The following is a 12,960-nucleotide window of genomic DNA, read 5'->3' on the forward strand; positions in this document are numbered from 1 at the left end:
GCATCCAGGCACATGACACAGGGTGCTGGGAGGTCAAGGGACTCAAGGACACAGGAAGAGCTCTACTCTCTGCCGATGACACTTGGGATGGGGATACCAGAGGCTGAAGAGCCAGGAGACTAGACCCCTCCTGTCATGGAAGCCAACCAGTGAAACGTTTAAAGACAGCAATACAAGCTATAGGTTAAAGAGAGTGGGCCTGCTTGTGTTGCTGTCTTTAAACGTTTCACTGGTTGGCTTCCATGACAGGAGCAATGACCTCTGTGGGATTGATCAGGAGGGAAGTCTGGAGACTCACTCAGGGAGAAGAGAGGAGAGGGAACACTGGTCACTGGACACTGACTTTGAGGACCCTCGTAGCCAGGGCAAATGGAAACACGGTGACCAATGCAAATGTCATCTTTGCTGAGTCATCCTGTGGGACTGGCTGCCCAGAACTGTTTCCCAGGCTGCCATGAGGCTCACTGGTGAGCAAGATGAAGAGCTAAGGAAGATTGTTTTGATGTTCCCTCAAATGTCATCAAGGACACACTCTAGCACTTCTCCAGGGCACTAGGGTTCAAAGGCTGGTTGGTCATCAGAGTTTGGTGATCAGAACTAAAGAGAGCCCAGAAAAGACACCGAGTGGGCATTCTTCTTTCTCCTTCCCTCCATGGTCCAATCATCATTTCTAGTGCTTCAGCAAGGCTCCCAGCCAAGGTCTCCAACAGCTTGTTGGGTGCTTCTCAACTGTTTCAGCAACCCTGGGGACTGGGTGCAGGAATGGTTCTCCCTCCTCTATAGGAAACCCTTGGCTCAGAGAAGCAAAGACCCACCCAGAAACATGAGCCCAGAGGGCTGCACTCTCCCTACTCTGTGCCCTCAGTGCCACACAAGTGACTGGAAGGCCAGTCCTATGTAAGGGCACAGATGTAGGGGAACCAATGTCCTCTCCATACAGAAAGTGTCCCCAGGATGTGGCAGACACAGTTCCCTCAGCATTCTAGACCTGCTCCAGGGCATGGGCAAGCATGGTTTTTTAGCTTCTACAGGAATAGTGAAGATGAACCTTCCCTTGATTTTCCTTTGTTAGTTCCTGATTATGAACAACAAAACACTCTTCAAAATAAGCATGGAAAGAAATAGTTCCAAATGTAATATTCTATTGACCAATGGAAGATCTGTAGGCACAGCTGTTGAAATACCCCATACAGCCTGTGATGTGGGTTTGTTTCTATGTGATATGCAGGGGCGAGTGTGTGCGTGCATGCGTGTGTGTGTGTGTGTGTGTGTGTGTGTGTGTGTGTGTGTGTGCGCGCGCGCGTGTTCACAGTGCTGAAGAATCCGGGGTCTTGTGCTTGCTAGGCACCTAAGTTGTACCCCAAGACCCAATGCAAGGTATTGAGATTGTCTCTAACGAAGTGTCCTCAGAACCCAGGAAAGTGTCCAAGTGACCCTGGCCCAGACTGAAGAAAATGTCACCACAGAGAACTCGATGCTACTGGATATCTAGCCAAAAGTCTAATTGAATTGGGGGAAATGGAATTCTTGTCCCCAAAAGTGTGGGTCCTCATGCCAGGCTGTTGGCTCTTCCAATAAGACAGACTGCTTAGCAAGCTCCTGGCAAACACAATACTTGGAGGGACTCCACTTGTTAAGTTAAAAGGGTACCCATAAGTCACCCCCCCCCCTCCACACACCTCATTAGCTAAGTGACCCAACCAATGGATGGGGGTTGTTTAATATCTGCCTATTGACTTTGGAGCATGCCTGCCAAAAATAAGAACTCAGTTTGACATCCTTGATGCTGATACATGTTTTTCTGACTCTTATTTGTCAAAGAGATGGCCAAGCCCGGGCACAGCCACGTCAGCTGGTGTAAGACCATTGTCAACAAAGGTTTTACTTGCTGTGACACCAGGAAACACAGGCCATTAATTTTAAAGTTAGGTCTAGTTGTTGGGACGTTGCAAAGAAGGTCAGCCAGGGTGCAATGCCACTCTCACCTGCTCCCACTCCAAGCAACTTGGTGAGTGGCCAAGAGACCTTTGACATATAGGTGGATTCCAGAACTTATGTTGTAGTTCAGGGCTTCAGGGGAACATATGGCCCACCAGGAGTAACAAGGTGGACATTATGTTTCACTATAAGGCCTGTGGCTGTCCCTAGACTGCAGCTATAGAACTGGGGATCATCCTAATGAGATTCAGGTTCTTTCTAGCACTTTCCCAGTGGAGCAAACAGTCGAGCAGCAAGCAACTGTCCCTCAGCATGCTTTCATATCTTCCTACTTATTCAGAATTTCAAAGCACTATTTTAAAACCTGGAGCTAAACTATCATGAAAGTCAGGTTTTAGCTTTGGAACACTCTAGAACAAAATAGCAACTTCTGCCTTGCCTTTCTGTTGGAGCTGGGTCCCCATGCCCTTTCTCGGGCATTGGGCCTCATCTTCGGCTTCTTTGCTTGTAGTCTGCACTTGGTTTACTCATCCCCACTACAGGGTCTAAGGTATAGACTAAGGCAGAGTATTGCCTGGAGCCAACAGCAGGCACTCTGAGCTAGTCAGCTCCCAGGGAAAGGTGGTGCTTGGGAAAGTGAAAAGGAGCATGAAAGCTTATGGGGGCCACTGGATTGGGACCACAGGAAGAGGCTGCTAGCCTCACTCTCTCCTTTCTGCCTCCTATGTTGTTCCCTCTATCCCTAAGGCCACGTGTGTCCTTGCCACAAGGATAAGAAAGCAGCCTCTTGGTGGACTATGTTTGGAGGTTTGCAGGCCCCTACTTCCAGTTTCTCTTCTGCCCCATACTCAATCAGCAGACCCCCTCAGAGCTGGCTCAGCCAAAAACGTGTCATTCCTGGCCACGGAAATGGTTAGCTGCATAGGTCTGACAACAAATTCACAACCTACGCTGCACATGACCTCCTGACGTAGGCCGGTGCTCTCTCTGCGCGATAACAGGGGTGCTATTATCATTCCTGCTATTACTCCTATTATGCTGGTGCATTAGATGGCCTCAAAAGGGAGAGATAATTGACTACCATCACCCCAACCAGTGTGATTGGGTACCACGTACAAAGAGCTTAAAATTAAAGGCTGGCATTGTGGGCCTGGTGAGGACAGAATGGATTACAAAAGAGACGAGCTCACCTGCTCCATGACACCCTCCCAGAGACACTGGTAAGAGGACAACCAATTTGGCATCTGATTTAGATCTGTCCCTTCTTTTGTTACCTAACGAGTGCCATGGAGGCCACTGTGGGAGCTGCAAGGTTGCCCCAGAGCAAGATGATGGGCAAACGTGCTCAGGGGAGCTACACGGGGCTTTTTGACACATTCCCAGAGCTGGATTTCTCTGGAGCCCCCCTCACTACCAAGTCATTGGGGTCCTTGCTCCCAGATTTGATCATCCAGTAGAGGAGGAACATCTTGCGCTCGAAATGTTCACGCTTCAGGCGCCTTGCGATGGTGATGGGTGTTTCCCCTTTCGAGTCTCTCTCATGGATGTAGGCACCATGTTCCAGTAAGGGCCTGATGCAGTCCATCCTGCCCATGGCTGCAATCACATGCAGGGGCGTCCTGCCCAGGGGTGATTTGCCCAGGCAGTTGGCTCCTGTGAGATAAAAATACCTGTTGGAGTAGACTGCTCTCCAGGCAGAAGCCCCACCATCTGACCCTGAGGTACAAGAAGAAGAGAGCCAGGGCTATGGCAGGAACCAAGGGAGAGTTGACATGGTGACCTCCCTTAGCTCATCACCCCTCCCATCCAGCCTGGTCCCATGGGGCACCCATTCCAATCTCCTGTCCCCAGCTATCACTGAGTCTTGCTGCCTGTGCTGCACTCTTTGAGGTCTCTATCTGCCTATCTCACTACACTCCAAGGCTATCTTCACCCCTCCCTTGTGCTTCCTACTGATTCCCTTTGCTTCCAAAGTTCCAGCTCCATGTATTTCCTGTCTTTACCCTTAAATACATCATTCTGCACCCTGCTCCAGGGCCTTTGCACACACTGTTCCTGTTATAGACTACACTTTTGCTTTTTTTTTCCTTCATAAGGTTTCGGTAACTTCCTTAGTTCTTCCTCCTTACAACCTCTACCCCACCCTATACAAGTTCAATAGGCACTGTGTTTAATGCATCCCATGTGTGACTGGCTGTGGAATTAATCATTTGTAATCATTGGCTGGCTTTCCCACTTAAGATCCATGAGGACAGAAACACACATTGTTTGAGCACTGCTGTTTTTATCCTCAACACAGCTAGAGAGGTACTGGGGAGGTGGCAGGGGATGGCAGCCCAAGCATGGATTCTCTGGGTCTAGATTCTCATAGCCTCCTGCAGACAGATGGATCATGGATCTGGATTCTCACTGCCTTCTGCAGACAGATGGGCTAATGACAGGGGTCCAGCATGAACTTGCAGAGTTGAATCAAATTTTGGGTAACAAAAATCATGACACAGAAAACAAGGCAATTCAATTCAACCCAGCTGGCATTGCGGCTGCCTCCACAGTCTGATTGAGCTATGGCTGGCTGGCGAGGCGAAGCTTAAGTAGGCTTCCAGAATGCAGGCACGACCCTGCCCCTCCCCCTGTGGTGGCTGCAGAGGATGGAAAACTTTGCAAAGCCGGCCGTCATTTTTTAACGGGTGCCTTCAAATACATCACAGCTCCATCAGAGCGAAGATGACTTTTTATGAGCTTAAAGGACTGCTGGGCTGTGAAAGCCCATCTTTCATTGTATAAGAGAAGTGCAGAAAGGCAGTGTGGGATGGCAGAGAACATGGTGTTATCACCCAGCCATCCCCGAGCTCTGTATCAGAGATGTGACATGCCAGCATTCTGCCCTGGAAATTTGGGGTATCTCCCACCCTGCCTGGTATAAGGGAGGGATAGAGCCAGGACTGAGTAAGACTGCAGATGGAAAGAAAGGGTCCTACATGGGTGCAGCAGATTAAAAAAACAGAGGCTTTTGCTATTCCTTTTCCCAAGGAAGTCATGGCTTTGGGCTGTCTGAACCTGTGGTACTGTTTTAGTCATTTGTCTCTCAATCAGGGATACCATTCTCCCAACCAGGGGGAACAAAAGATCCCATGACATCTGTCCAGACACAGTGCTGACTACAACTTTGGACAGAGAGAGAGAGAGAGACAGACAGACAGACAGACAGACAGTCCCTTAAGTGGAGACATGATGAAAAGGAGGGGGGCAGTGAGCATCTTTCTGAAGATCTATTCGAGAGGACCTCCAGCCAGCCTGCTGGCCACTCCTTGTGATACCCAGAATGAAGTCCTTTGGGACCGTTGCAGAATCTACTTCATGTGGGACAAGGATGAAGACAGACCATGGGTTGCTTGGAAAAGACAAGCTAGGAAGTCCTGGACACCTCCTATGTCTCACTGTCCTATAATTTTGGTCCTACCACAATAGAATGTTCACTGTCCTATAATTTTGGTCCTACCACAACAGAATGTTCTAGAGACCTGGCCCAAAGATGTACAAGCCTCTGGTGGGCATGTCCTAAGGAGTGTGTGACCAACGAGCCCAGTGGGAGACATGTTTGGTGGGTGAGAAGACTGGGGTTCAGGAAGCCACTGCTGAAGAAACAGTAAGACAGGTAGATGACTCTGTCCTCCCAACCAGACAAGGCCATGCTTTCTGCAGAATTACCAAGTTCTAGAAGATACCGCACAGCATCCGCATGACCTCTGTGAGCAGAGATGTACAAGGCCACAAACGCCCTCTGGGCGGTCCACTGCCTCCATTGCTCACCCTTAAAGTGCTGTGAGTTGGCCGTTCGGTAGAAGGTGTCCTCGCTGATGCCAAGGCATGACAGCTAGGTGAAAGAAAGAGGTTAAGATTGTCTCTGGAGCGTGACCCACACCCTAGCACCTGTGAGGTTGACTTGATCCAAACTAAGGTGCACAGTGGTAGTAGAGGGGTGCTGACAGGAAGTGTAGCCACACCCCCACCCCGTCAGGCAGGGGGCACAGGAATGCCTTCCTGTCAATGTTTTAAAGGGAGAAAATAACTTTGCTAGTGTCCAGAGGAAGATGTCTGTGGACCTTTGGAAAAACAACACAACATGGTACCCCAGAAGAAGAGGGAGGTCCTTTTGGAGCCATGATGGATTCTGCATTTCCAATCTATTTTTGTTCCCATTGTCTCTGTCAACTTCTGGAACTTTTTGAACTCTGCTGGCAGGTAGATAGCCCACCACAGAACCATCTTGGGAAGACACAAGTCTTCAGGGATGGGAGGAGGGCCAGGGATACCACAGGGAGGGCTGTGCTTCAGATGTCCGTGGTCAGATGGTATGAACAGCAGCAGTGTAGCCAGCTGCACAGGGAATAGAGGGCAACAGTCTCCTCCTCAGGCAGGAGGAGATAAGGCCAGGCACTGACTAAATTGCCAGCAAAGAGGGGAAACTGAGAAAGTAGAATCTGAGGATGTAGAAAAGTAGCTAGAAGACATGTTACAGCTGGGGCTAGATAGACCTTGCTCCTGTTCCTTAGCTGGGGTCTACGATACAGAGCTTACTGCTACCCTTGCTTCTCCGATGCATCCCAGCACCTCTCCCTCCACTCGACCCTCCAGGAAACTGCCTCTTCCTCCACGGGATCTCAGAGCTCTACCCTCAGAGTCTTCTGAAGAAGGAGCAGACACTTGCCCCGGTGCCACCCATTCACTTTCACGGATGGGTAAGCATTTCTGTCTTCTTCTTCCTTCCCATCCTCCCTCAGAGCCAGTGGGCAGCCCAGCAGGGGGTCTGGTGCACAGGCTGCTATCCCCCCAGACATGACCTCCTGGGTGCTTCTGCCCAGTTGCAAATGGCACACAAGTCCCTGAGCACAGAGCTACAGCCCCACTCTTAGGATTAAATTTGATTTTCTACCCGACCAACACATAGATAGAAAATGTATCACCTGGGCTCCAATGGGGTGGAGTGAGCAGGTTTATAAACTGTCAATAAGTAAACCTGGGGGACTCACGAGGCCAGAGTGGTTGGAAACACTCCATCCAGGGGTCTCATCTTTCTTCCCTACTCTGAGGCCTTTATTCAAATGCTCATGCTAAAGACTGGGGGTCCCTCAATCCCTAATATTGAAAGAAGCATGAAACCACCTTACTGGGGTCCCCTTCCACGGCTGCCAAAACCAGTTCCGTCCAACCATCATAATGCCAGATACATAATGAAATAACTGCTCCAGGGATAACATCGTAGAACTTCAGGGTAGCATCATCCATCAAAATTCCTACGGGGAACAATTTTTCCTTTTAACAAAATTAGGACTTAAAGAGAAATCACTGTATCAGTTGAGACAGTGTCTGACCTTGAATCACACAAAGATACTTTTAAAATCTTGAGCAAAGGGGGAAGAAAATCTCCCACTTGATGGTTGCACAGGAGCCCGTTTGCTGCTGCTAATGCTTTTTAGAAAATTAATTTGGCTCAGCTCAGATCGAAGCTGGACCCAAAAAGAAAAAAAAAACATACACAATGGCAATGATTTATAAAATTTTGTAATTACAGCTTGTCCTGTTGGGGAAAAATACATGAGTCAGTGAAATCGTTTTATGAGGCAAACTCTACAAATAGAACTACTTAAATTTGAGCTATACATCACAGGCCCGACAGTGTACTTAGCAAGCTATATACCTTCAACTGAATACCGACTCCAGGGAATGTTGCCATTAGCTGGCTAAAGAGATGACAGTGACATGCAAGATCTTGCAAATGACAGACAGCCCACGTCAGGGTTTTTCCACGTAGGTGCTTAACTGACATTCTCAACTAGGTAACTAACCCTCTCTACCCCAGGCACCACAGCCTCTACGGCCTCCACAATGGCACATCAGCTGCACCTACAGCAAGCTCTTACAGTCAAGGATATCCCCCAGACATTGCCCCTGGTGGGGACACATTGTCCCCACAAAGCCTATGGTAACATTAGAAGCAAATATCAATGCTCACTGTATTTGGACCTGAGTGTCAGAGCTCTTGCCTGACCCAGCTTGGCATCTTGAATAAGATGAGTATGTGATCAACAGTGGATCTAGTCCCATATTCATACACCAGCCAGGCTTGGTGGCACACACCTGTCATCCCAGAATTTGGGTGTTGGAGACAGGAGAATCAGCAGTTCAAGACTATCCTGAGATATATGAGACCCTGTCTAAATATATAAATAATAACAAATTAGCCCAGGATTTGGGAAAGATAGTTGAAGGGACATTATGTAGGAAGTGGTTTTTGAAATGTGGTATTTAGTTTCTCTTTGAAAACACATACACGTTTCTTTCTTGGTCACCTACCATCTTCGGAACTACAGAAGACTTGGTCTGTTCATAAGCAATAATGATCTGCCCAAGCTACCCCAGTAGCTTTCCAGGTGAGCAGAATCCATGAATGTTCTGATTTCTTGATAATTATGTTGGGTCTCTGTGCCTGAACTGAGGGTAAGCCTTAGGATGACCCTCCAGCCTCTATGGCTCTTCCTCTACAGGGAACAAACTGAGGCTAGGCCTAGCTAGAATGTAGTCAAGCTTGTGGGCACCATCTGATGACCAGACTCTCAGGAGGATGGAGACAGAGAATGCTGCTTAGCAAATCTGTAAATTGGGTCTCATCTGTGGATTGAATGTGGTAGCCAGCCTGTCACTAGCCTGAGACAACCTGACTTTTTAACCACTTTGTAAATGTCTAGGAGAGATGAGTTTCTTCACTCACAGCGGTTCCTACGCAATCCCTAGCATATCCCCTTTGCAGATGGGCAGCCATTACCTTGGGCTCAGAGAAATGCTACTAATTATCAAGAGATAAATAAATGATTGGCAGGGGCAGCACTTGCCCATGAATTTGCTTGACTCGTTGAGACACGGCCATTGAGATACTTTGCCACCATGATCTCACTTGCTCTTCCCTCTGCAACCTTGGAGGTGGGCAGATGTGTCAGCCAGTTATTTACAGGCAGGGATCCAAATTTCTCTTAGAGACAGATCAGCACCATCTCTACCAGGCCAGCCACAGTCAGAGCAGCACAGCCCAACACAGCACAAGGGTCAGGCCTCCAACCGTTGCTAAGTGACTGCTGAGTCTTAGCACTGTGACATCAGAGTGAAGTCATCCCACTTCACATTCCTGCTTCAGCTTGCTTGAATTTATTGCTCACTGGTGAAAACAAACGAGTCAAGGTGGTCCAGAGTTGGGAGGATACATAATTTTCCAATTCCCTGTTGGGGGCCATTTACTTAGTCCCCCTACTATGCCTCACCTCATTCATAACTTGTTAGCTACAGACTGAAGCTCAAAACACAGCTTCGTGCTCCATAAAGCTTCAAGAATATCAGAAAGTCTCTGTCAACTACTGTAAGAAAATACATGTGCCATGGAAAACACTTAACCTATTTTTTAAAGTAGCAAGGGAAAGTGTTTTGGCCTTGCCTACACACTGGTGGTTTGCAGAGTCATTCCTGTCCACCGGGGAACAGCACAGAGAATTCTAGAGCTAATGGGGCTCTGCTTTCCAGATTAGGAAACTGAGCCCAGGAAGGGCAGCGTGAGAACACTGAGCGTGGGGACAGGCTGCTTTCAGAGCTGTCTCCATCCTTCCCAGGCCCTGCAGTACTCTGCAGCGTCTCCGGGATACTGGCTGCTCACATTCCCCCGGCAGCCCAGAGATTTTTTTTTTTCTTTTTTCAAATCTTCATTTTCTTGAAGTGTTTTGCGTTGATTTCCATCAGGTGGGGAGATGATGGAGCCCAAGGGGCTTTGATCCTGTTCTCATATCCTAAACATTGTAGGGACTGGGGACAGGGGTAGCCACATCCTCAGATGAGGGAAGGATATAGATGGATGGATAGGCTGTTGAGCCTCTGACCTCCACTGGGTGCCTAGGCCCCCATGGAACTTGTCTAGATCAGGGTCCATGGGGGTCCTGATTTAAGATAGGGGCTCATGGGGGTCCTGATTTAAGATAGGGGCTCATGGGGGTCCTGATTTAAGATAGGGGCTCATGGGGGTCCTGATTTAAGATAGGGGTTCATGGGGTCTTGAGCTGCAGGTGTTGGGTTCTAATCCTGCTAGGCTCCCTTTGAGCCCCCAATGTGGGAAAGGACATAGCTTGGACCTTGGGGTTTAGATATAAACTAGGTCAGTGTCAGGATTGGGGGTCTCATCATGGGCAAGGTTTGCTTTGAGTTCTAAGGTCCTGATGAGAGCAGGATTTACTCTGGTTTTGGGGTTCCCATGACAGCAAGGCTTGCTGGCTGGTTAGGGGTCCTGTTTTAAGAGGAATCTGTGGCAGGATTTGGGGTCCTTGCATGGGCTGGTTGGCAGCTCTGGCTGGCAGCAACTGAGAATAATCAAACAGCTCTCCCCTGAGATTTAGGGTCCTGCTAGTGACTGAGTTTGCTCTAAATTTGGGGTTCTGATATGAGTAGGTTTGGGGTCCTCATGAGTCAGGGTTGCTTTCAACCTCTGTTTCCTCACAGGACACAGCGGGCATCAGCTTTGAAATGCTCATAAACACGTGTTGTTGGGGGGGGGGGGTAAATCAAAGAGAGGCAGTCTTGGCTTCACTTTTGGAGGGGTCCTATTGAAGGCATGATTCATTTAATCCTTGGAACCCTTATGAGACGCTTGGCTTGAAGTGGGGTCCTGCTGTGGTCATGGGGAGCTTGAGGGCTGCCTTTCAGAGGTGGACAGAGCTGGCTTTGGATTTGGGGGTCCAGATGTGGGCAAGGTCCATTTTAGGATCTAGCATCCTTATGTAGACTGGGGTTTGGCTGTACAGATGGATGGTGGGAGCTTGGGGGAGGGGTGTCTCAGAATTGGGTACATAGGCTCGGTGTTGACACTTGTGATATGGGCAGAGTCTGCTCTGGGATTTAGGGTGCTGGAGTGGCCAGGGGGCAGCTAGAGGATTTGAGGTTCAAACATAGCTGTGTGTGGATAGACTTTAGGATCCTGAGGTGGGCAGGGTTTGTCTCAGCCTTCGGTATCCTTGTGTGGACACAGCCATGGAGGATTCCAGGTCCTAATGGTCATATGGTTAGCCTGGGGTCTTGGGGCTCATATTTGGCCAGGCTTGTTTTGATTTGGGGATCCTAAGGTGGGTAGGGTTGGTTTGAGTTTCAGTATCCTCATGTAAATGCAGCTGCTGAAGGATTTGGGGTTCTGAAGTAGTAATAGGTAGTATGGAAATCTGGGTAGGTATATTCTGGATTTGGGGGTACCAGAGTGGGAAGGAAGCATTTGGTTTAATGTTGACATCCTTATATGAATAAGTTGTTGGAGTACTTGGGATTCTAAGAGAGTGATGGCTAGCCTAGATATTTGAGGCTCAAATTTGGGGTTCAGATTTGTTCTGGGTTCGGGGTCCCAGGACAGGCAAGATTTGTTTTGAGTTTTAGTATCTCTGTATAAACACAGTAAGAATTTGGGAGGCTATAGTAGTGGTTAGCCTGGGGGAGTTGGGGGTTCAGCCTTGGGTAGTTATGTTCTGGGCTTGGGGTTATAGGATGGGCAGGTTTTATTTTTAATTTTAGCACCCTCGAATGAATATATAGTTAGTATCAACTGGGGGGGGGGTTGTTTGTGTTAGTGGTTAATGTGTGTGTGTGGGGGGAGATCTGAACATTCAGCTTTGTTCTGGGTTTTAGCATCCCTCTGTAGACACAGCTGATGGAAGCCTGGCGGCATCTAACAGAGTCACGGTTAGATTGAAGATTTGGCCATGTTTGCTCTGGATTTGGGGGTCTCTGAAGTGGGTAAGATTTAATGTTTAGTTTCCTTTAATGGCCATTGAGGGTGGAGGACTTGGGTTTCTGAGGCCGTGATAATTAACATGGAGACCTGAATTCAGTCTTGGCCAACTTAGCTCTGGGCATTGAGGGTTCTGGGACTGGCTGGCTTCTTTTGAGATTGTGCAGCCCTGTGGGCAGAGTTGATGGAGTTTTAGGGTTTTGATGTAGTTATTGCTGGCTTGGAGATTTGGGGTTCAAACTTGGGCAGATGTGCTCTGAGTTTGGGATTCTAAGTCCAGCAAGGTTTGTTTCAGCTTCTGGAATGCTTGCACAGACAGGCTGGCTACAGAACTTGGGGTTCAACTTAGGGTTGGTTTTGAACCCAGGTTCTCACCGGGGAAAGGCCTGTCCTGATATGGGGGGAGGGGGTCTACTGAGGACTAGTTTTGTTTCAAGTGCACAGTTCTAGGTGGACACAGTTGTCTTAGGGGTTTGGGTCCCTTATGAAAACAGAGGCTCTGGGCTGCCAGGAGGGTCTTACTGTGCTTTGAGATTTGAGGTTCTGAGTAGCCCGGCCTTGCTCAAGGTTGGCAGACTGCAGCCAACTGACAGAATGTTTACAAATCAGGTCCACCTTTATATTTGGGGTCTAATGAGATACCCGTGTGCTTGGGAGTTGGGAGCCCTTGAGTGGCCTGCGCTCCAAGGGACCCTTCTGGATTGGGTTCAAGATGGTTGGAGTTGACTTGGTCACCTTGAGTCCTCTGGTAGTTAGGTGTGTCTTGGGGACCCAGGGCAGGAGTGGGCCGGGGCCCTTGCGTGGAAGGAGCTCGTGGGGGCCGGGAAGGGGTCGGGCAGGGGCCACCTTGGTCCAGGAAATGCAGCCGCTGTAGGTTGAAGGGGATGCCGACCACCAGGTCCAGCTCCTCTTTGAGCTCCCGCACCGTCATGTCGTTGCGGCAGTTGGCCACGCGGAACAGCTCCCCAGTCTCCTCCAGTTTCACCCGCAGGAAGAAGACGTCAGGAGCCAAGTCTGGCGACGGGATGGAAACGTGCGGGTCTGCTGACGGCCCCTTAGCCCGAGCGCGGGCATGGCTGGCAGGCTGAGCAGTGCGCGCGCCCGCCTTGGGGTCCTGCGGAGGGGCCCCCCGCTGCGGCCTTCGCGGCCGCGCGCCCGCCCCCGCCACGTCCGCCGACCTCCGCATGGCCCGCAGCCCGCGTCATCTCGCACGTCAT

General features: G+C 49.4%; 1 protein-coding gene across 12 annotated transcripts; it reads right to left on the bottom strand.

The window, feature by feature from the left end:
• Positions 1 to 1,784: 1,784 nt before the first annotated feature.
• Positions 1,785 to 12,908, bottom strand: Ankrd60 (ankyrin repeat domain 60). 12 transcript variants are annotated; one of them, XM_059262014.1, is made up of 5 exons: positions 12,590 to 12,702; positions 8,077 to 8,149; positions 7,107 to 7,232; positions 5,647 to 5,812; positions 1,785 to 3,591 (listed from the first exon to the last, which is right to left on the bottom strand). In XM_059262014.1, exons 3-5 carry the CDS (start codon positions 7,194 to 7,196, stop codon positions 3,293 to 3,295), a joined length of 555 nt encoding a protein of 184 aa, XP_059117997.1. In that variant the 5' UTR covers positions 7,197 to 7,232; positions 8,077 to 8,149; positions 12,590 to 12,702; the 3' UTR covers positions 1,785 to 3,292. The 12 variants fall into 12 exon arrangements, with proteins under 12 accessions (XP_059117997.1, XP_059117990.1, XP_059117992.1 ...); XM_059262007.1 differs by having other exon boundaries at positions 7,102 to 7,232; positions 12,590 to 12,690; XM_059262009.1 differs by having other exon boundaries at positions 7,102 to 7,232; positions 12,669 to 12,686.
• Positions 12,909 to 12,960: the final 52 nt, after the last annotated feature.

The sequence above is a fragment of the Peromyscus eremicus genome, chromosome 4 (assembly GCF_949786415.1).
Source record: "Peromyscus eremicus chromosome 4, PerEre_H2_v1, whole genome shotgun sequence".
Taxonomy (NCBI): Eukaryota; Metazoa; Chordata; class Mammalia; order Rodentia; family Cricetidae; genus Peromyscus; species Peromyscus eremicus.